This window comes from Falco peregrinus, chromosome 18 (assembly GCF_023634155.1).
Source record: "Falco peregrinus isolate bFalPer1 chromosome 18, bFalPer1.pri, whole genome shotgun sequence".
In the NCBI taxonomy this organism is placed as follows: Eukaryota; Metazoa; Chordata; class Aves; order Falconiformes; family Falconidae; genus Falco; species Falco peregrinus.
This window is the reverse complement of record NC_073738.1, coordinates 3,936,214-3,956,060: the sequence shown is the minus strand read 5'-3', so window position 1 is coordinate 3,956,060 and position 19,847 is coordinate 3,936,214. Positions and strand designations below refer to the sequence as shown.

The window sequence follows — 19,847 nt, the reverse complement described above, 5'->3', positions numbered from 1 at the left end:
TCCACGGCCAAACGGCTGCTGGCCAAGGGCCCCCACGGCTCCGCTCACCCCCGGGGGACTTCGGCCAAGGCAGCTCCGGAGCCCTGGCGGGGCGGCGGTCACGGCCTAGGCCCGCCCGGCGGCCTCCCGAGCTCCGGGGGAGCCCTCACGGGAGCGCCGCCGCCTCTGAGGCGAAGCCCCGGGCCGGAGCGTTGCGGCTTGGCGGGGAGGCCCCAGCGCTGCAAGACGAGCCAGGCGGGCCGCCCCCGGCCCCGCCGCCCCCAGCCCCGCCGCCGCCTGCCCCGGGCCGAGCTGGGGGAGGGAGAGAGGCAGGGAGGCGGCGCGTAGAGCGGCTCCAAGGGCGCATGAGCGGGGCGCGCAGCGGAGAGGCGAGCGGCGGGGAGCGGCGCTGCGGCCTGCGGGGGCAGCCAGCCAGCACCGGCCGGGCCCGCAGGTAATGGGCGCCCGGCGGCAGCAGCGCTCCCGACGCGCGGCGGGGCCCCGGCCCGGGCGGCGCCATTTTGCAGCGGGGCGGAGCCGGGCCGGGCTCTGACGCTGCCTTCGGGGCGCGGGCCCCGGTGTGGCGGGAGCCCGGGGCCCGCCGGGGGTTTTACCTGGCGGGCACCGGCTGGGGCTGTGCCCGGCGGAGTCCTCCGGGCGGCGGAGACGGGGCTGGGGAGGCGCTCGCACCGCCCGGCGCGGGGAGGCAGGGCGGGGAGGGGACATCCCGCCGCCGGCGTGAGGAGCCCGGTTCGGGGCGTCGCCTCGCCCCCCGCGCCCGGGCCCGCGGCTGGGCCGTGAGGAGCGGCGGCCGCGCCGGGCTGCGGTAAGCGCCGGGCTGCGGTAACGGGTGGCCGAGCTCGGCGGAGTCCACAGACGGCTCTCCGGGGCGGGAGCGGTGGCCTGGCCGCGCTCCGCCCCTCGGGGACCCGCCGGGCCTCCGGGTCGCCTGAGGGGACCCGCCGGGCCCGGGTGCGGGGGCCCAGGTTCGGCCGAGCCTGGTCGGGACGCTTCGTGCACCGAAGCAAAGTGAGGAGCGACCCAGTGTCACAGCGGCCAGCCGCGACCTTACCGGCCTGCGGCTGGATCTCCCGCCCTGCTCGCTGAGGTGATCTCCTGGAAAGCTGTTAAAACGCGGCTGATTCCCGAAATAAGATCTACCGCTCTGGCCGATATACCTGGATTAGCAAAGCTTTTATGTTGTATTAGGCCGTAAACCACGCGAGGTTTGTTTTCCAAGGTGATGGGGATAAGCCAAAGCTATGCTTCTGTCTAATCCCCTCCTTTGACCAAAATGATCAACTCATTTCAGTTGATCTAAGCCCTTTCCAAGTACCAACAGTCCTTTTCCTGGGCAAGGAAGGTGGCTCAAACGTTCTGTCTTGGGAAGAGCTGGGGCAAGGATATGTGTAAAAAATAATCTATGGTTTAGGGTGGGTATTTTAAAGAGGAAAAGTGTCTTTGAGCCTGTTTGAACAACGAAAGTGCAGATGCCGTGGCAGGCCCCTCTTGCAAAACGCCGCATGCTGGGGCAGAATTTGCGCTCAAAGCCAGCCCTGAGCAGTGACGTGGAGCGTGCTGGTGACAAATTATTGTCTAGGGAATGCTTTTCGTTCTTGAGAGTGTTGATTCCGATCTGTCCTGGCTAACTGGGGTTTTTACAGAGCATGGGAAATGCATCTGGGGAGGCCTTCTCCGTTTTGATGGCCGTGCCTAACTCGTCTGGTTCTGGTGTTGGTGAGTTTGCTGTCAGGTTTTTGAGATGTGAAAAACATGGATTTTCCGTATTCCTGTGTGAGATGCTTTTTCACTGAGAGCCTGGAAAATAACTTGGGGGTTTCTTGGGTTTTGGTGCTAAGTAAGTTTGTGGGAACCACCCATCGGTACAAAGACAGAGCGCACAATTAAAGTTCCCTTTCTTGACAATTAAGAGAAGATTTTAAAAGTGTCAAACAAAATGCAATAGTTGAGGAACCAGAGTGGTTGAATGAATTAATTGCTTATACATTTATTTTGGCACGAAGTGTAGAGGGGTGTGTGTGTGAAATGTTTATTTCTTCAAAACAGTAGGTAATGAAAATGCTTTTGAAAGTTAATAAAGGTGTAGTATATGTAATAACACTGGAGTACTATCCATGGATCAGTGTGAATTTTCAATGCTCTTTCAGTTCACTTGCTTGGAAAACTCGGTTATGTTTTGATACCCAGGTGGACTAATGAAGCATAGCAGTAGAAAATACGGTGCAAAACACAGGTGACTATTGAGCTTAATATTTCAGTATGCTGTAGAGAAACTCAGGAATCTAGAAAATGCTAAACTCATATAGGCTAATTTGCCATGCAGTATTACGATACTTTCGGGCAGCTGATCAAAATAAAGTTGAATCAGAAAACAATCAAACTTGTGTCATATGATCAAAGTGTCAGAGATTTATCTAGAAATAGAAACACAAGGAGCATCCTTTATTGCATTTAGCAAAGAACTGGAGTATCCTGCATTTCTTTGTAATCCTTTTCGCATGCTGTTGTGGTTGTTTGTTTTTCTGCAAGCATTAGTTTGATGAATTTTAGGAGCATGAATGAGATTTTAAATGCCCTGGAACACGCAAAGTGTTTCATCTTGGACTGGTGATTATAAGTATAGATTCAGTTTTGCAGTTTGAAATTAAATTACTGTGGAGTCGTTTGCTCTTGGGGACAAGAAAAACCAGCAATAAAAGCATCTAATGGAATTTCTGAGCAATACAAGTAGCCTTATTTTATTTTTTTGGAGCATCCTCAGTACCCATGACCAAGGTTGATGGAGTGACACTCCTACTAGCTTTAGTAAGTTGCATGTAATTGTAGCAGGAGCCGCATCAGAATGCCAGGGGCATATAAATTCCCCTGAGGCGTGCTTTTAGGAAGCCCCAGAACATCTTGTCATGATGGTGTTTTCCTGCATGCTCTCTCCATTTCTGTGCATATGGTGTTTATCAGTACTTTTAGACATCCATTCTGCAGCATGCTTTTTTCTTTCCTGTCTTTTCAGATGGTCACTTAGGCCTTTTAAAACTGTCCCTCTTGAGAATAGAGGGAAGCATCTGCTGTCTTCAGCATCAGCTTTATCCAAGATAACACATGGTTATTATATAACGTAATATTTTTTTGTGGTGTTATTTGAGTAGCAGAATAACTGCAGGACTCTGCCTGATTTAGGTTAAACTGAACACTTGAGAGAAAGATGTACTAGGAATTTACTATTTTTACATGCTTGCCATTTTTTCTCGCGTGCTTGAGCTTAGGTATTATCTTTGCTCATTTCAGGACTGCCTCTGAATCGCAGTCCAGAAAGAAGAAACAATCGTGTTGATTTAAGTTGAACATTTGTCTCTAAGATTAAGAACAAAGCCATGCCAGTGCTTTCGGAAGACTCAGGTAACTAATCTGCATGCTTTCAACAGATCAGTGACTGAAATCGTAGCGTATGTGTTTCACACAGGACATGAATTCAAACTGGAGTTAAATTAAATAGAGTTTAGGTAGTCCAGCTAGGTTTCTTAGAAATTACCTAAAAGAATGCAAGGAAGGTGGAGTATAAAAGGTAGAAATTAGTAAACCTAGTCAGATTTCAAGAAACTAATGCATAAGAATGCTAGAGCCCCTGAATATATGCTGGTAGACAGGTTCTTATGGAAAACTTGGACCTCTCAGTATAACACCGGCTTCTATGCATGCTTATTAAAGATCAGCCTTATATCCCTGCTGCTCGCTGTGCTACTTCTTAGTATTTTCTGAACAGGTTTTGGAAAGCTTTGTTAATATTCTTCCTTCTGACTTAAACCCCAGTGATTCCATTCAAGGCTTGCTAACCAGCTTCTCTGGTACGCTACCAAGGGTGAAGTCATATTGTATGCCAATGATACTGAGTTTTTAAGTGGAAGTGAGTTTGAGTCTCCTGGATGCAAATGCACTCTAAAGTTCATGGAGAGAATAGCCAGAGGAGCAGATTTTAGCCTCCCACCCTTCCTTTTTCTTTTTGTTTGTTTGGATTTTGGTTTCTCAGCCAGTTTTTTGTTTTCTCATCAAGAAAAACCTAACATTCGCCTGGCCCTGTGCACTGCACATGTGGGATATTGCTGATTTAAACACTTTTTAGAAAATTAGCCACAAGCTTTGTTTCCAGTGCACTGGAAGTCAACATCAGTCCTTTCTTCCTCTGGTCAGACCTGACTTCTACCAGGTGCCTTAGAGGTAGTAGGGGCAGGATAACTTTTGTAAGCAAAGTTGCTTGGGAAGCAGAGCTATTAGCTGTGCAACAGGGGAGGTAGTTCAGTCATTTTGTGAATCTGCTGTGGTGCTCTAAACTCAGTTTGTTAGGGGCCTGGCAGTTCTAGAAACAAAGGGGGAAACTTAAAAAATAGTGTCTTTAAAAATACATGTTGCTTTGGTAGCTTTTGCCTTAATATGATGGATGTTATATCTTAAGCTGTGTTTGCTGCTTAAGAAGGGAGCGTTACAAAACGAGTGGAAGATAAGCATAAATCACTCTGCAAACTTAATGATCACCAAGGTGGTACCCAAGTAAATGTAGTTGATGTTGTCTGCAATAGAAGGTCCCATGAGACATGCCATCTACAAAGCTTTTGTTCTGTCCTGAATTTAAATTTAGGATTGCATGAGACTCTGGCCCTTTTGACGTCTCAGCTAAGACCCGATTCAAATCATAAAGAGGAAATGGGATTCCTTAGGGATGTCTTCAGTGAAAAGAGTCTCAGCTACCTGATGAAGGTAAAAGCTTATTTATGAACGTACTTTTTCCTAACAGGTTACTTATTCTCTGTTCCCTTGATTTATCAGCTGTTTACTTTGCCAAAGCTTTTTTTTTTTTTTTTTTTTTAAATTCTATACTGACCGAAGCATGCATTTATTTAGGCACAAACATCAAGAACATTCATTGACAGTTAACATATTTTGTTCAGAAAAAGGATTTCTGCCTTGATTGCCAAAATGCAGATACAGTGCCTGGTAGCTAAAAATCAGTGTGGAATGGCTTAATTGTTTCCCTTATGCTCTAAGTCTTAACCTTTCTGGCCATCTATGAAACTAGCACAAGAAGAAGAAAACTACAAGGCTCCTAAACAAATCAAAAATAACCCCAAGAGAGGTTATTTTTCTGACACTTGTCTCAGAAAAATTCTATTTCTTAAATATAAAAATACTCCAATGTAGGTATATTTAGGAGGTTTTGTATTTCTCTGTAGTAATATACCCGTTGTCTTTTTCAGATCCATGAAAAACTCCGTCATTATGAAAGACAGAGTCCAACTCCTGTTTTACATAGTGCAGCGGGATTAGTTGAAGATGTGAGTAAAAATTCTTGTCTCCTTATTTTCCTATTATTTATGCCTGCTTTTCTTACAAATCAAAGTTTTACAATTGTGCTGTATGTGTCAATATTTTTCATCTTCCCTACTGTCTTTGGAATTTGTTGTCTGGTTTCACTCATGATTTATCAAAATACCATGCCATTAAATGTCCAGTGAAGACAGACACAGGCAGGTGGATGTTATTAATGGACTTCATAAGGGAGAGGCTGCAAAAAGCATTCGGTCCTTTCTTGGCAATAGACTATCCCAGCTAAACATTCAGTCTTAAGGACTTAAATTTATCACAACCCAAACAGTATTGCTGTTCACATAGAACGTTTCTGTTGGAAGGGACCTTGAAAGATGATCTAGTCTACCTTTCGCTGGGTCAGGTTGCTCAAAGCCTTGTCCAACTTGACTTTGACCATTTCCAGTGGTAGGGCATCCACAACTTCTCTGGGCAACCTGTTTTAGCATCTCATCACCCTCATCATTAAAAAGATTCTTCCTTGTATCCAATCTAAATCTGCCCTCTTTCAGTTTAAAACTGCTGTCCCTTGTCCTGTCACTACAGGCCTTGGTAAAGAGCTTTTTTCCATCGTCCTTTTAAGTGCCCTTTATGTATTGAAAGGCAGCAGTAAGGTCTCCTGGAGCCTTCTCTTCTCCAGGCTGAACAACCCCAGCTCTCTCAGCCTTTCTTCTTAGGAGAAGTGTTCCAGCCCTCAGATCATTTTTGTTGTCCTCCTTTGGATGTGCTCCAACAGGTCCATGTCTGTCTTGTACTGGGAACCCTGGCACTGGATGCAGTACTCCAGGTGGAAGGGGGGGGGGGGGTCTCAGAAGAACAGAGTTGAGGGGCAGAATCCCCTCCCTCTTGTCTGCTGGCTGTGCTTCTCTTTGTGCAGCCTGGGGTACAGTTGGCTTTCTGGGCTGCAAGCACGCGTTGCCATCATGTATCTGATTTTTCATCCCCCACTATCCCCAAGTCATTCTCCACGGGGCTTCTCTCAACCAGTTCATCCCCCAGTCTGTTCACAGAGCAAAGTTGTACCTTGAATTTGTTTGTAATGTGCTGCAGGCCTGAAAAAGTGAAATTTGTACTGCCTTTGATGGCTCTTTACAAGCAGCTTGCACCTCTTTCCTTGCAAAGTGTAGCAAATGGCTGTGGAAGGTTTGGGAGCTAGAATTCCTCCCTTTGCAAAGCCAAGAGACCCCGCTGCTCCATCACAGCCTGCAGCATACCCCCTCTCCCCTCTCCCACAAATAGCCTACTGCCTCCGTCAAAGTTCTGGCACTGCTGCCTGTCAAGTCGTACAAAATTGCCATCCTCTAAACAGCAGAGGAGGAGTTTTATACAGGACTCTATGATTTCCCTATCTAGAACCCTTTACAGGGAAAGAAAATCTCCGTTGCTTCCAACCCTTTCTCCCTTCCTCCTCCTCCCACCCAACCCACATAGTGCAGAAGTTATTCTCTAATATTTTTTTTTTTCTCTAATCTTTTGTTTGGAAGACCTGAGACTCCAGGGCATGTTTTGATATCCAGGCTTTGCAAGGCAACACGGGAACTTTTGTTGCATGTTCCACACAGGTGATGCTGCCTGGTTACAGAGAGGATTAAACTCCTTTATCATAGTACAAGCACAAGAGTGTTGTTTCGCGTATCACTTACAGATTCCATATAGATTTTAAATTTTCAGAAATAATTCCTGAAGTTATATTGGTGGAATCACTCAGAAAATGTGTGATTAGGGACTAGGATCCTGATTTCTGGTGATTGTCTTCCTGCACTATCTAATAAAAGTAAAATCGATGAAGAAGCTTTAATTTCTTCTTCGATTCATTCACTATTAACTGGGATTGTTTTTGATCAGCTCACACCACTTTGATGAATGATGGAAGTTAGCAGACACTCACCAGAAACACTCACTTGCAAATATATGGTCTTGTTTGGTCGACTACTTTAATTTTGAGGATGTTAATTTTTATTTTAAAGGTAATAGAAGAATTGCAGACCGCACCAGTGAATAATGAAGAAAAAGAGCTACTTCAGCTGTTGTCAACACCACATCTCAGGGTAAAAAAACACACCAGAGACCTGAACAAAATTCCTTTGCAGAATTCCAGTAGAATGTTTCGTAATGGAAAAGTTACACTGGCGAGTTCCTAAGAGAAAGGGAAGATCTCCTACAAACTGTAGTTCTGTTCCATTGTGATTTCCTGCACAGGCTTCAGGATGTGGAGGGTACTGAGATGACACAGCATCAGCCTTTCGTGTGTAATGCACCATGTCGTCTTCTCTCCCCTCCTTAGTATTTTCTGAGGGAGCACCTTCTGCTTTCCGTAGTTCACTCCGTTGTGTAAGTTTGTTTAGGCTGAGCTTTGTTAATGCCTGGATTTGCTTACACCAATACATAGTTTACATGATGGGTAAGATAACTGCCAAATCTTTTTTGAGGGATTTATGGTGAGGGTGGGAAAGGGGAGGTTTAAGTTTGCTGTTAACGTTGGAAATGTGAGAACTGGAAACTATAATATTACCCCATTACATTACTGTTTCTTACTCCTTTTATGCAGGCAATGCTTGTAGTACATGACACCGTAGCACAGAAGAACTTTGACCCAGTCCTTCCACCTCTACCTGATAACTTTGATGATGATTTTGATGAGGAATCAGTGAAAATCGTTCGGCTAGTGAAAAATAAAGAACCCTTGGTACATATAAGATAACCCATCTCTAGTGATAAAACTCGGTAGTGCAAAAGCATTATTGTGAGTATGGAGGAGATACCTGAAGATGTTGCCAAATAGTCTGCAAAACCTAGGAGTGTTCTGAAGCTAGTAAAATAACATAAAAAGAAAACTTTGGTGAAAACACCTTCAGTTTTGCATGAGACACTTTATAGGCATGGGCTTATAATGCCAGTTAATGCAGGTGGTGTGACCTTTGAGGAAACTATTCTGTTGAAGCAATTATGCATATTATTAATATTAATTCTTTTCATATTGTAACTAACATTGAGTGAATTAAAACCTTCATTTACATGAACATCAGTGATGTATGGTAAGAGTATGTTTGATAGCTGTATGTAAACATATTGACAAGGTGCTAATTTTATAGAAATGGAAGAACTGATTTCCTAAGAAAATACAGTTATATTTCTTCGGGGAAGAAATCTGTTAAAGTGCCTTCTTTATATGACAGTAGGTAGTAGAAGAGGGCAGTGACGTAATTCCTGGTTAAAGTGCTATATTGCCAGCAGAGGTAGGAGAAGAAAGAAAATATCGAATTACTTGGCTTTCCTTGCTTTTATATGTAAAAATACTGGCTGTGTTGTATAAAGTTTCAGAAGACACACAGAGAAAACTTGTAAGAAATTCTGTTTTGCACACTTGAGTGACTTTGCTCACCACAATAATGTAGGTAGTGTAAGCAGTTGACAAAGGTGGCAGAAAGGAAGGTGTGTGCCTTCCCACAGTCACACGACATGGGCACAGGCAAAAGTTGAATAGTGGTGAAAATTATCAAGGAGGAAGATAAAATTTGCAGGGCAAATTAATTCCAGTTGAAAAGACTCATTAACTTACGTGTTATTTCACCGCTGGCTGTATTCTAAGAAAATTCTTCTGATGGTTTCTTGGGGCGGGGGGTATGTTTTATTTCAGGGAGCTACCATCAGACGAGACGAGCATACAGGAGCTGTGATTGTAGCAAGGATCATGAGAGGTGGTGCAGCGGACCGCAGTGGTAAATTTCTGAAGAAAAAGCGCTTTAAAATGGCATTTGTAAACTGTTTTAAAACTTCCTGAACTCTGCAAGCACACATGTACTCTACACATATACCTAGAGCAATAATCTGAACCTGATAGTTATTCATTCCAAAACCAGTCCTTGGGACACAGGTGTTTGATATGTGTATAGACTATTTTGGAGGAAAAAAAACCCAACAACCAAACCCACCCCAGCCTATCAAAATCTTAATAAGCAACTGTTAGATGTCAGGTCTGAACTAGTATGTAGGCTTTCTCTGTAGTCTGGTGGAGGGAGGTGGATGTTGCTGGAGAACAAATCATCCCAACGAGCTTCGGAATGGGATGTGTCCCTGCTGGAATTGCTTTTCTTCCATGCTGATGATAAGGGAGCCCCCGTGGTAAGCTTGCTTGGCAATGGAATTTCTGGTGTCTAGTGGCAAGAGAGACTTTTGTGCCTAGGCTGTCGTTCAGCGTGCTCTTAGGATCTACAAGATTAATTCACGCAGTAATTAACCTTCCATTTTCTAGAAGGTAATCATGCAGACTTTATTAAATAAGCTGAATTGGCCTTATATGAGTGGTACAGACTCCAAGCCTCCTGCACCTTTTTTTAATACACAAGTAATGCAATCCCCAAATTAATGAATTAGTGTTGAAAAACATAGCTAACTACAGATTTCTTCTTGATGGTTATCATTCTTCAGATGAATGTAGTCTGATAAATGTAACATGAAATTACTAGAGCATGTGCTTAGCATTTCTGTATTTCATTAGTAATTGATTAATTTAATTAGATACAATTTTCTGTAAAATAGCTGCTAGGAAAAAATGCTAACAGAGATGGGAGAAGTAGTTCTAAGCTTTAGAAGAAAGAAAAGAATGGTTTTTACGTCTAATCTAGTATCTTGGTTTATTCAGTGTATTGTATTATTTTCTGTTCGATTTACTGAGAAATTTTGTTGGTGAACAGTAGTTGTAGAACACAAGCACAACATTTACTGAACTGGATAAATGAACCTAAAACTTGTAAGGTCCCCTTCATGGCTAGTTAAAAAAAAAAATGTAGCCCAGCATTTTTTCTGGGACTGTAGTGTTGATCTGTCACTTGACAGCCATGTCATTCCTGCCTTTATAGTCAGCAGCAGGACTCCTGATTCTACAAGATTTGATCATCCTCATGAAACTATTGCAGTTTTGCATTTTTAGTGCTGATCCAAATATAGAGGCGGTGATTTTTCCAGAGTATCTTGCCACATGTTCTCTATCTCCACACTGTGAGCTGGTGCTGCATGAAAAAACCACGCGATATGGAATAAGGGTGGGAGATTTCAGAGCACGTTGCCAACCAAGGCACTTGGTATTAGTAGGAAATCAATTAAGCTGGGAGAGGGAGGTACATGGACTTAGGTCAAACGTTGGAAGAGTGGTGCTTTCTGGTCTGTAGACTTATTTTAATTTCTGTACTGTCCTTTCAGGTCTCGTCCATGTTGGAGATGAACTAAGAGAAGTCAATGGTATTACTGTGCTTCACAAACGACCGGAAGAAATAAGTCAGATTTTGGTCTGCACTGATTTTCATTTCAAGATCTTTTCTGTTGGGTGATCTCGTAATTACAATAGATGATGAAATTTAATCATGAATTTAAAATACGTATAGAGCTAAAAGATTCAGTCCCTGCTTGTCTTTGCATTAAGAGTTTTTCTTCCCCCAGGGGATTAGTCTTCTTCTGACTTCAGAAACTTCATTGAACTCAATCAGTACCAAATAAGATACAAATACAAAGTTACATGTTGCTCTGTCAAGAACTTCCCTTTCATGCTTTGTTCATGACAAGCAAATTGCAAATTAAAAGTGCATTCCTAGAAGATAAGCAGTTTATTCATAATACAGTACGTTGGGAAGCTGAGGGAAGTCTTGGCTGTGTGTCCAGCGGACCTCTCAGTCTTTACCAGCAGATTCCTTGTGATAACAAATTCTTGCTTCAAGCTTCTCTAGCATTAATGCCCACAAATCCTGGTAGAAAGTGTTGTAGCTCTTATGCTTATTTGTCTCTGACGTCCCTCTTGTGGCTTGGTTCCCCCTTGTCTTGGTGTGGAGCGGAGTTAGGGACACAGTAAGAGGAATGGCAACACTAGGAGACTGAAGTATCTGGCATGAGTTCCATCACCGAATTTAGATTTAGATCAGAATAATCCTGAATAAGGAGAATGACTGGTTCTAACTTGGGGGTAGGGGGAGGAATCAAAATCACATTTTCAGATACTCTTGTCAAGTTTTATTTGTAGGGACCCTGGGATGCTGTTCATCTGTCATGTTCTAAATGGCTGCAGTGTAATGGACAAACATTTGTAGCTCTTCCTCAAAAAACAAACCATGAAAAGCAAACCAAGTGGATTATCTGGGTTTCCTTTTTAATCTGTGCACAACAGCAGGCTGCTGTAGGACACAGTTCATCTCATCCAAAATAAGGCATCTAAAATAGATCTCACAAACCTATTCTAGATTCTCAAAGCACCTAGAAGTGTTTTTTAATTTACTGTAACTAATAATTGAAATTTAGTAGCAAAGATTTTTAGACTGAAAGTAGATGTTTACATTTCACCCTAACCAGTTATAACCCTGGGAGTTATATGTGGGAAAATACAGCGATATTTTTCAAAGAGGCACTTGAAAATGGTTCATTTGGTACTAAAAGCCACAGACATATTTAATTCCCTGTGAACTGTAATCCAGAAGTTAATGCAATTGCTAAAAGCAAATGAAGGAATTTTAATACAGGTCTTAATATGTTCTAGCCAAGTAGTTCCTGTGGGTGTCTCCATGGGGAAGACACTGTTGTGGAGATTTAATTGTTGTGTCGTGGTCTCTAATGAAGTTAAATAGTGGATTAGCTCGGCCTGTTACAGTTCTGAGAAGAAGAGACACCTCCTAAATGGGAACTCGAATAGTCTGTGACGTGTCCTTGTCCTGCTTTCAAAGTAAAAAAACATTTCTCTCTTTCTCAGGCTCAGTCTCAGGGATCAATAACATTAAAAATAATTCCAGCTATCAAAGAAGAAGATCGTCTAAAAGACAGCAAGGTACACAACTTGAGTGAAATTCTGAAGCACGTGTGTTCATTTTTACACAATTCTGGCATCTCTGTAAATGTAAGGTTCCTGCTGTTTCAGTAAGGAGTGTCACAGACCCATAATTGAACTTAATTAGAAGTTAATTAAAAAGATGATGACAGTAGAACAGTTTCTTCTTGTAAAACGCCGTGCCCTTTATCCAGTAGAATTACTTAGATGACTTCTCCATCATCTTGGTACGTGTTCTTTAACAGCATTTCTGATATCTAGCCTCTTGGTTTTGTTCATGTAATTAAAACTGGTGTTCCTGCCGGTCTCCTCACACCATGACAGCTGCTATCTGTCTGTTATCTATTGATTGGGTTGAAACACCTATTTGCAAACATCGTTTGCCCCCGTTAGCCCACTGTAGACATTGACAGGCCTCTTTTGAGCGCTACATGTGCCCTGCTCCATCAGCAGTGACTTACTGTTTGACCGGGCCCTTACAGGATTCCTCTGTCAGCCCTTATTTCTGCTTCCCTGCTCTCAGCTACCGAATTTTTAAAATACTTTTAACAGTAGTTCTACTGTGATGTGTTAAATGGTGGTAAGATACAAATCCAAAGTTGAGTAGTAGGTTTTGATGCATTTAAAGAACATTTTAAGAACAGTCTTTATAACGGGGGAATTTTGCCATAAATCCCTTCTTATTGTTTTCTCCCTCCCCTTAGGTTTTGGTTTTTTTTTCTTTGTTGCATTTTGTACTTATGTAGACTGTGAACTGTGTTTCTTGGGGCTTTGATCTTTGAGTCCCATGTTCCACAATGCCAATACACAATGACTGGGTATGTGCTTGAAAGTTTATTTTTCTGCGTAAGTCAAAATAGAGATGCAGCTTGCTAGCTTTTAGTGTTTTTGAGTACTGTAAAGCATAAAGGAGAGATGAAATGTACATATTACATACATATATATATATACAGTTAGCAGTATAAGCACCGGGGAAGCCTTTTAAAGGTAGTTTGACATTCCAAATAGGACAAGAAGAATGGATGTGTTGCTTTCTTTTAAAGGTGTTTATGAGGGCGCTTTTCAGCTATAATCCCAAAGAAGACAGAGCCATTCCTTGCCAGGAGGCTGGGCTGCCGTTTAAGAAACGACACATCCTCGAAGTTGTAAGCCAAGATGATCCCACGTGGTGGCAAGCAAAGCGTGTTGGCGATACCAACCTCCGAGCAGGCTTGATCCCCTCAAAACAGTTCCAGGAAAGGTTTGTTGATTACAGATATTATTTTTTTCAGCACGTATAGTGTCATACTGATTTTATGCTGCCTTTTTTCATAGGTAATGAAGGGCAGGATCATGCTAGGGTGAATACCAGGTGCTTTAAATGCTCAAAAGCTGCATCTTTTCATCTTTTCCAATTATATAATGAGTTTCCCAGCTTTTCTTGGCTAGTTTGCCACTGACTTAGGCTTTGTAGCTTGACAGAAACACTTGCTAAACTGTATGAAATGAAATGTGGTATGTCAGTCTCTTGGCTTTGTATCTTAAATCTCTGGGAAATACACTGTATTTCCAGACTTGTACTTCCACAGTATGAGAGGAAATGCTGATTTATTGTAACAGTTTTGAATTTATGCATGTAGTAGTAGTAACAAAAGAGTAGCTGATCTTCCTGCTGGCACCAAGGGAGTATTTAGCTTGGACACAGGTACCTTCTGGAGCTTGAAGTTTCTCTGTTTTCACAGCAAGATATGTGTATCTTTTAAAACAAAAACATCCCTCGAGTCTTGTATTTACAGTAAAGAAATCTTAGATGTAAGAAGGAATCTGATTTAGGCCACTGGTCTCGTGTGACTCTTACTCCAAATTACTGGATTCAGCTTCTTTGGATTGCAGGTGTTACAAAGGTGGGGCATCTAAGAATTAGAGGTCTGATTTTATTGCTGGCCTCAAAGATTTGCATAAGGTTTCTAATAGAGCACTTCACCCCGCTCTGTGAATGCTTCTTTGAAATACCAAGCAAATCCTGCCTGAACAGCTGTATCCATCCTCCTGTGCACACATGCAGGTCAACAGATACCGCTGCACGGCAGTCCTTGGGATTTTTTTATTTTCTTCTTTTTCCTTTTTTTTTTTTTTTTTTTCAGATGTTGTAAACTCCATTTCAATATATGCAAGAATATAAAAATTGCCTCCGGGTCTGTTTTCCCCTGAGTGACTCTATAAATGCCAGAGCATCCTTAATCTGTTATGAATGTTGATCTCTGGCAAAAAAAAAAAAAGAAAACACTTAGGAAAAAAATGGGGTTTATTTTGCCATGTGAGGGGTTTCTTGGGGGTTGGATTTTTGTTGTGGGTTGTTGGGGTGGTTTTTGGTGTCGGGTTTTTGGGGTGGGGCAGCAGTGTGTGTTTTTTGAGCAAATTCACGACTTGGGAGATAAGGAGTTGAGTTCTAGTTCATGATTTTAACAGTTCAGGAAGTTTTACTTGATATTCTTTCTTACATTTTCACACAAGTTGTTTGAATTGGTTTGTTTATTAGTAAATAACAGAAAACTCCATGATCTGGAAGGCAGTGGATAGTTTCTGTATGGCTTCAGTGATGATTTTGGGCAAAGGTTATCTACTTTTGAGTTCTCTTTGAGCTTAGTAGTTTCTCGGATTGTAGGCAGACAGGAATTTTGCCCATTCTTTGTGAAAATGGCAAATAGAAGTTGGATTCTCAGCAGAATTAGAATGGAATAGAACAGTTGTTTCCTTAATCTTGCAAAAAAGATTGAGTGGGGAAAAGGAAATAGAAAAAAAATTACATTGATAAAAGTAACATGCTATTGTTTTCTGTGCTCGGATATATGAAAGCCTAAAATGTTTTACAGTCTTCTGTCTGTCACTTACCAACAGCAATATTGGACCATCACAGTTTTAAAGAAAAACATCTTTTAAAATGTTAAATCTTTGGAGGAAAAGCACTATTTCATTATTTTCAATGCTCTATGTATAATATGAGATAAATTCTTTATGATTCTGAGCTCACATGGCTAAAATAAAAAAAATATTTTCTATTTAGACGATTGACTTACAGAAGAACAATAGGCACTTTGCAGAATCCCAGAACTGTGAAGAAACCATTATGTAAGTCTGTTCTGTTCCTTCAGTGATGTCTCAGTTGGTCCCACTTCCTCAGTATTTTTCTGTTAATAATTTCAATAATGATGTGTTCGAATATATTTTGTGTAACCTGTCATTAATTGATTGGCATGGATACAAGCTGCCACGTGAGAGGATCTGGGTTTGAGCTTGACCCAGTGTTGCCAGTACCTACTGGTTTGCAAAAAACCATGACTGTCTCTCTCTTCCTAAGCCTTGCATATTGTCTAGATGCTTTAAAACTTGCTGGTGTTCACATACTTTTTTTCTATGGTTTCTAATGTTCCTGTTGCTCTTGGGTACTTCAGCACAGCTTTTATATTGATGTGTGAGGCGAGTGCCACCCTCGTGTAGACTATTAATCTGGAAATTGTCCCTTTTCAGGGATATAAGTGAACTTGTGACTTGTGGTGCATGGCACATCTCGTGAAGAGATGCAGGTATCCTCATGCTATAAGGAGGAGGGAAGATGCTCAACTAAATTATAAAATAGCTTTACTGATTTAAATGAAAGTTTTCCAAATCCGTTTCAGTTACGTTCAGTGCTAGGAAGCGTGTAATGATGATTGTTACTTGGGCTTTTTCTCAGATGTTCTCGAGGCAATTAAGCTGATATGTGGTTATAATACTAAATTTTAGCAAGAAGTCTTTAATCAGTTGATAAGGGTACATCACTGCATTTTTTTTTTAAGATAGAAAAGCCTGTTAAGCAAACCAGACCAGAAGAACCTTCCTTTCCATTCCCTCTAATTTTACTCAGTCATTTGCTAGTCTTTTAATATCATACCAACTCTGCCTTTCATGCTAACTACAGATGACCAATCTTCTGATAAAGGTAGGTACTCTCCTAACTCACTTTCTGTCTGAATATAAACAACCACGGCTTTTTCTAAGATACTTGATAAGCCCCCAAGCAAAGGGAATAGTGGATACAGCTTGTTCCTACAGCAGTTTCTTTTTGGGTTACTATTTAAACTAATTTAATTTGGATTGATGACTTAGGTAATGATGACCTCCAAATTTACGAGAAAAGATTTGTGTCTTCTGATTTGCATTTACATGTTCTGTAGGTTTCTGAGTTGGGCTGAAAGAGATGCAACTTACCTGCAGTCTTTATATCTGATATTTTTTAAAAAGTAAAGAAATACTGGAGTTTTAACATTTTAGAGCACCTGTATCAATCCAAATTGATTTTTCTTCACTGTTCCTTTGGACTGTTTTCTGTGTTATTTTCATTATGAGCAGCTGTGTCAGGCTCATGCAGTTTTATGTCGCTGCATCACACACCTTTCCAAATATTAGGTATTTTCTGTTGAATTATGCATGGTGTGATTTTATCCACCACCCCTTACACATACTTCTTGAGAATAACATATAACATTCCAAGTATCAGTATTACATCAACTTCAGTGATACTCTGTCATCAGCTGGCCGTGACAGGTGTACCCTATCGAAGTGCGAGGAGTATTTTGCAGCTAAATATCATGGGTTTATGTCATATACTTTTAGGGGCCTTGGGGGTGGTCATAGTTTGAGGAGGTGTCAGTTGGCCTTTTTTGACATCGTTTTGTGTATTATTTTACATACTTGCGTATGACAAAAGCATGACATCTTTACCTTTTTAATAAAGAACTCGTAAGCAATGATAATTTTAACTTGGTCAAAATGAAGGTGTTCGGAGCTCATCTTTCAGTGATCCCCAGTTCCCTTTTTTCAAGCCCAAATGATATTGAAATGTCACAAGAGGTAATATTCTTACAATATCATACCCATTTATAAAGTCACACATTAAACAGCTCTGTTTGCAGAGTCTTCTTTTTTACTTAAGACTGAATATTATATACTTTTAGCAGCAACATTCATCAAATGTAATGAGTGTTGAAGAGCATAAATTCTGGGAACCATAAATACAAGGTGTAAAATTTTCTTGTGCAATGTCATAATCAGGGATTTTTTAAAATATAAACCAGTAGCCAAGGCAAATAATTTTTTGTATCATTTTATGTTAGAAAAGCATGTGCATAGGATGCAGGATACAAAACTTCTTCCCTCACCAATGACCCAGACTTGTTTCACAGGCACTGTTTAAGGTATCTTCCTCCTCCCTTCTCACTCTCCTTTCCTCTCTGCCCTCCCCACCCCACCCTGGATTTTTAATTTACAGAAGACTGTGACTGTGAAGGATATTTCAACGGACAGTACATAGGTGAGAAACCAAAATCCCTTTCATCTTCCCTAACACACCCCTGGGAAAAAAAGAAAACAAAAAAACCCTCAAACCAAAACCAAACCCCAAACACCCCCACATTAAAAAAGAAAAACTAACTTATTTACATTAATTTCCCGTACGTTCAAAAACTTGATTATCTCTGTGCAAAGGCATAATTGGACTTTGGCATAGCCAACACTTGGCAACTCAAGGTGGTATGAGGTGCTATGAGAGGGTTTTAATTATAGATTGGTTGCTCGGTTTTCTACCTGATACGCAAATTTTTCATCTATAAGATTAGCATATGAACACTGATTCCATTAAAAAAAAAACCTGTGAGAGTAATTCATATTCAAAGAGAGTAACTTCTAGTTGAACAAGCTTGAAAATTTAGGTATGTGGAGACAAGGTTTAAAGTATCTTTTGTTTTCCTCTACAGCTGGCTTACGCAGGAGCTTTAGATTAAGTCGTAAAGAGAAGGAGAACAATGTGAATGAAGGAAAGCCAGCAGAGCAGGCAGATGCAGCAGAGCTCCTAACGTATGAAGAGGTCATGAAATACCAGCAGCAGCCTGGTGAACAGCAGAGGCTGGTGGTTTTGATTGGTAAGATACACAATTGGTTCAAAAATTTTCATGGATCTCCCTCTTCCCTTGTCGCCTGCAGTCCAAGAGGCTTTCTTGAAGTGTTTGGATTTTGGTTTTGTGGTTCTGGTGGTTGGTCTTTTCTTTTGAATGACGTTTAAAAAACAAACCACCACACTAGTAAAGCAAAAGCAAAAAAAAACCCCACCCAACCCCAAAACAACCAAACTCACCAAGTCCTTCTAAAAATAAAAATGCAGGACTATTTCTCATTTTTCTGATTCACTTTCCATTGGTTCTCACTCAAACATGTGCATCCTTACACTGTCAGAACAATTAATTAAAAGGTAGATGTTAGAATTACCTGACAGAATTCTGCATGCAATTTTTTATTGCGTGTGTGTTTAACAGCCAATTTGCCAGGACGTCCTGGAAATCAAGGGTATCTGTCTCATAAAACTGACTGCTAAGATTACAGATTTTCAGACTTAGTGCCTGACAGATGTTTGTCCAGCAGCTGTTCAGTTTGTTCATGATGACATTCTTCAAAGAAGAATGTGGCGGGTCATGAGGTTTCTCATGTACAGGTTTCTTCATATGTATAATAAATAAAAATAATAATATGTATCATATTATTTTTGTGAAATGGATATTGTTTATGCTCCTGCCAGTATTTCATTCCACACAGAAATCTGTGAGTCCTTTCTATTTTATTAGGTTGTTTGGGGGCCAAGTTAAGTGAGCTCAAGCAGAAGGTTGTGTCAGAGAATCCACAGGAGTACGGTGTTGCAGTTCCACGTGAGTAAAATATACTGACTTGGGTGTGTTGCCAATTTATTCCATAAATGCTTTTTAATAGTGCTAACTGCATTAATGAGTGGTAGTTTGTGTTTTGACTATTAATTATAAGCATATTTCAGAAGTACTCAAAATTATTTTTCTCATTGTAATATGCTGTGTTTGCCCTGAACAGCTGAATAGATCACTAAAAAATTTGGCAGATAATCCACTTTGGAATAGTGGCAACTAATTTTTTTGAATTGTGTTTTCCCAAGTGAACAGATCGCATTTACTTATGTCTATTAAAAAAATGAGAAACTGAATACAGAAAGAAAAAGATGATAAATTGCAAAAAGAACTAGTGTCAAAAACTAGCATCTTAAGATTCAGCCAAAACATTATATGTGTTTAAAACAGGATGGTTTTTCCTTCAGAATATCATACTAGATAAAGTTAAAAAAAAAAACCAGCAATAAACCAAGTCAGAATTTATACTAACCAAGAATTTAAAATCCTGTAAATCTCAGCTGTTCAAACAAGCCAGTCACAGTGATAGAGAAATAAGTGATTCTGCTGCATGGTTTTGTGAGTAGTTACACTGATTGATTTTTGCTGGATTATTTTCTAAAAGAAAAATAACAAAATCTTACACACACAAAAAAATCCATCGATATTTGTATTCCAAACAAGTCACTTCTACTTGATAGACAGGTAGAAAATGGACATTGAGGGCACTGTTTATATGTTGTTTAAGACTTTCCATAAACGTCTGCCAGGCAGACATGCAATTAGTTAGCAGTAGAACTCGTATGGGTAATTTTTATTTGAATTTAAACACACACAAAAATAGCAGACATCAGTTTTATGACCAGGATTAGATTTGTAGAATGATCACCAAAGCATCTCCTAAAGTAATAACAGTTATTAAAAAAAATTATGACATGAAAGGGACACATGTAATTACGCAAGTTTCACAAGTAGCGTGGGAAAAC

General features: G+C 40.9%; 1 protein-coding gene across 8 annotated transcripts in view; it reads left to right on the top strand.

Annotated features, from left to right (window-relative positions):
* Positions 1 to 348: 348 nt before the first annotated feature.
* The window catches only part of MPP3 (MAGUK p55 scaffold protein 3), a 24,435-nt gene continuing 4,936 nt past the window's right edge, over positions 349 to 19,847 (top strand). For 2 of the 8 annotated variants that reach the window (XM_055789714.1, XM_055789717.1), the window contains exons 1-14: positions 1,666 to 3,396; positions 4,631 to 4,749; positions 5,247 to 5,324; positions 7,323 to 7,403; positions 7,904 to 8,041; positions 8,993 to 9,074; positions 10,555 to 10,640; positions 12,086 to 12,160; positions 13,204 to 13,400; positions 15,204 to 15,268; positions 16,098 to 16,118; positions 17,448 to 17,489; positions 17,932 to 18,096; positions 18,793 to 18,873. In XM_055789714.1, the coding sequence (XP_055645689.1) occupies positions 3,372 to 3,396; positions 4,631 to 4,749; positions 5,247 to 5,324; positions 7,323 to 7,403; positions 7,904 to 8,041; positions 8,993 to 9,074; positions 10,555 to 10,640; positions 12,086 to 12,160; positions 13,204 to 13,400; positions 15,204 to 15,268; positions 16,098 to 16,118; positions 17,448 to 17,489; positions 17,932 to 18,096; positions 18,793 to 18,873 (1,255 nt within the window). In that variant the 5' untranslated portion in view covers positions 1,666 to 3,371. Of the gene's footprint in view, positions 434 to 1,664; positions 3,397 to 4,630; positions 4,750 to 5,246; positions 5,325 to 7,322; positions 7,404 to 7,903; positions 8,042 to 8,992; positions 9,075 to 10,554; positions 10,641 to 12,085; positions 12,161 to 13,203; positions 13,401 to 15,203; positions 15,269 to 16,097; positions 16,119 to 17,447; positions 17,490 to 17,931; positions 18,097 to 18,792; positions 18,874 to 19,847 lie in introns of those variants that run through there. The other 6 variants (XM_055789713.1, XM_027788741.2, XM_055789718.1 and 3 more) reach the window with 6 other exon arrangements.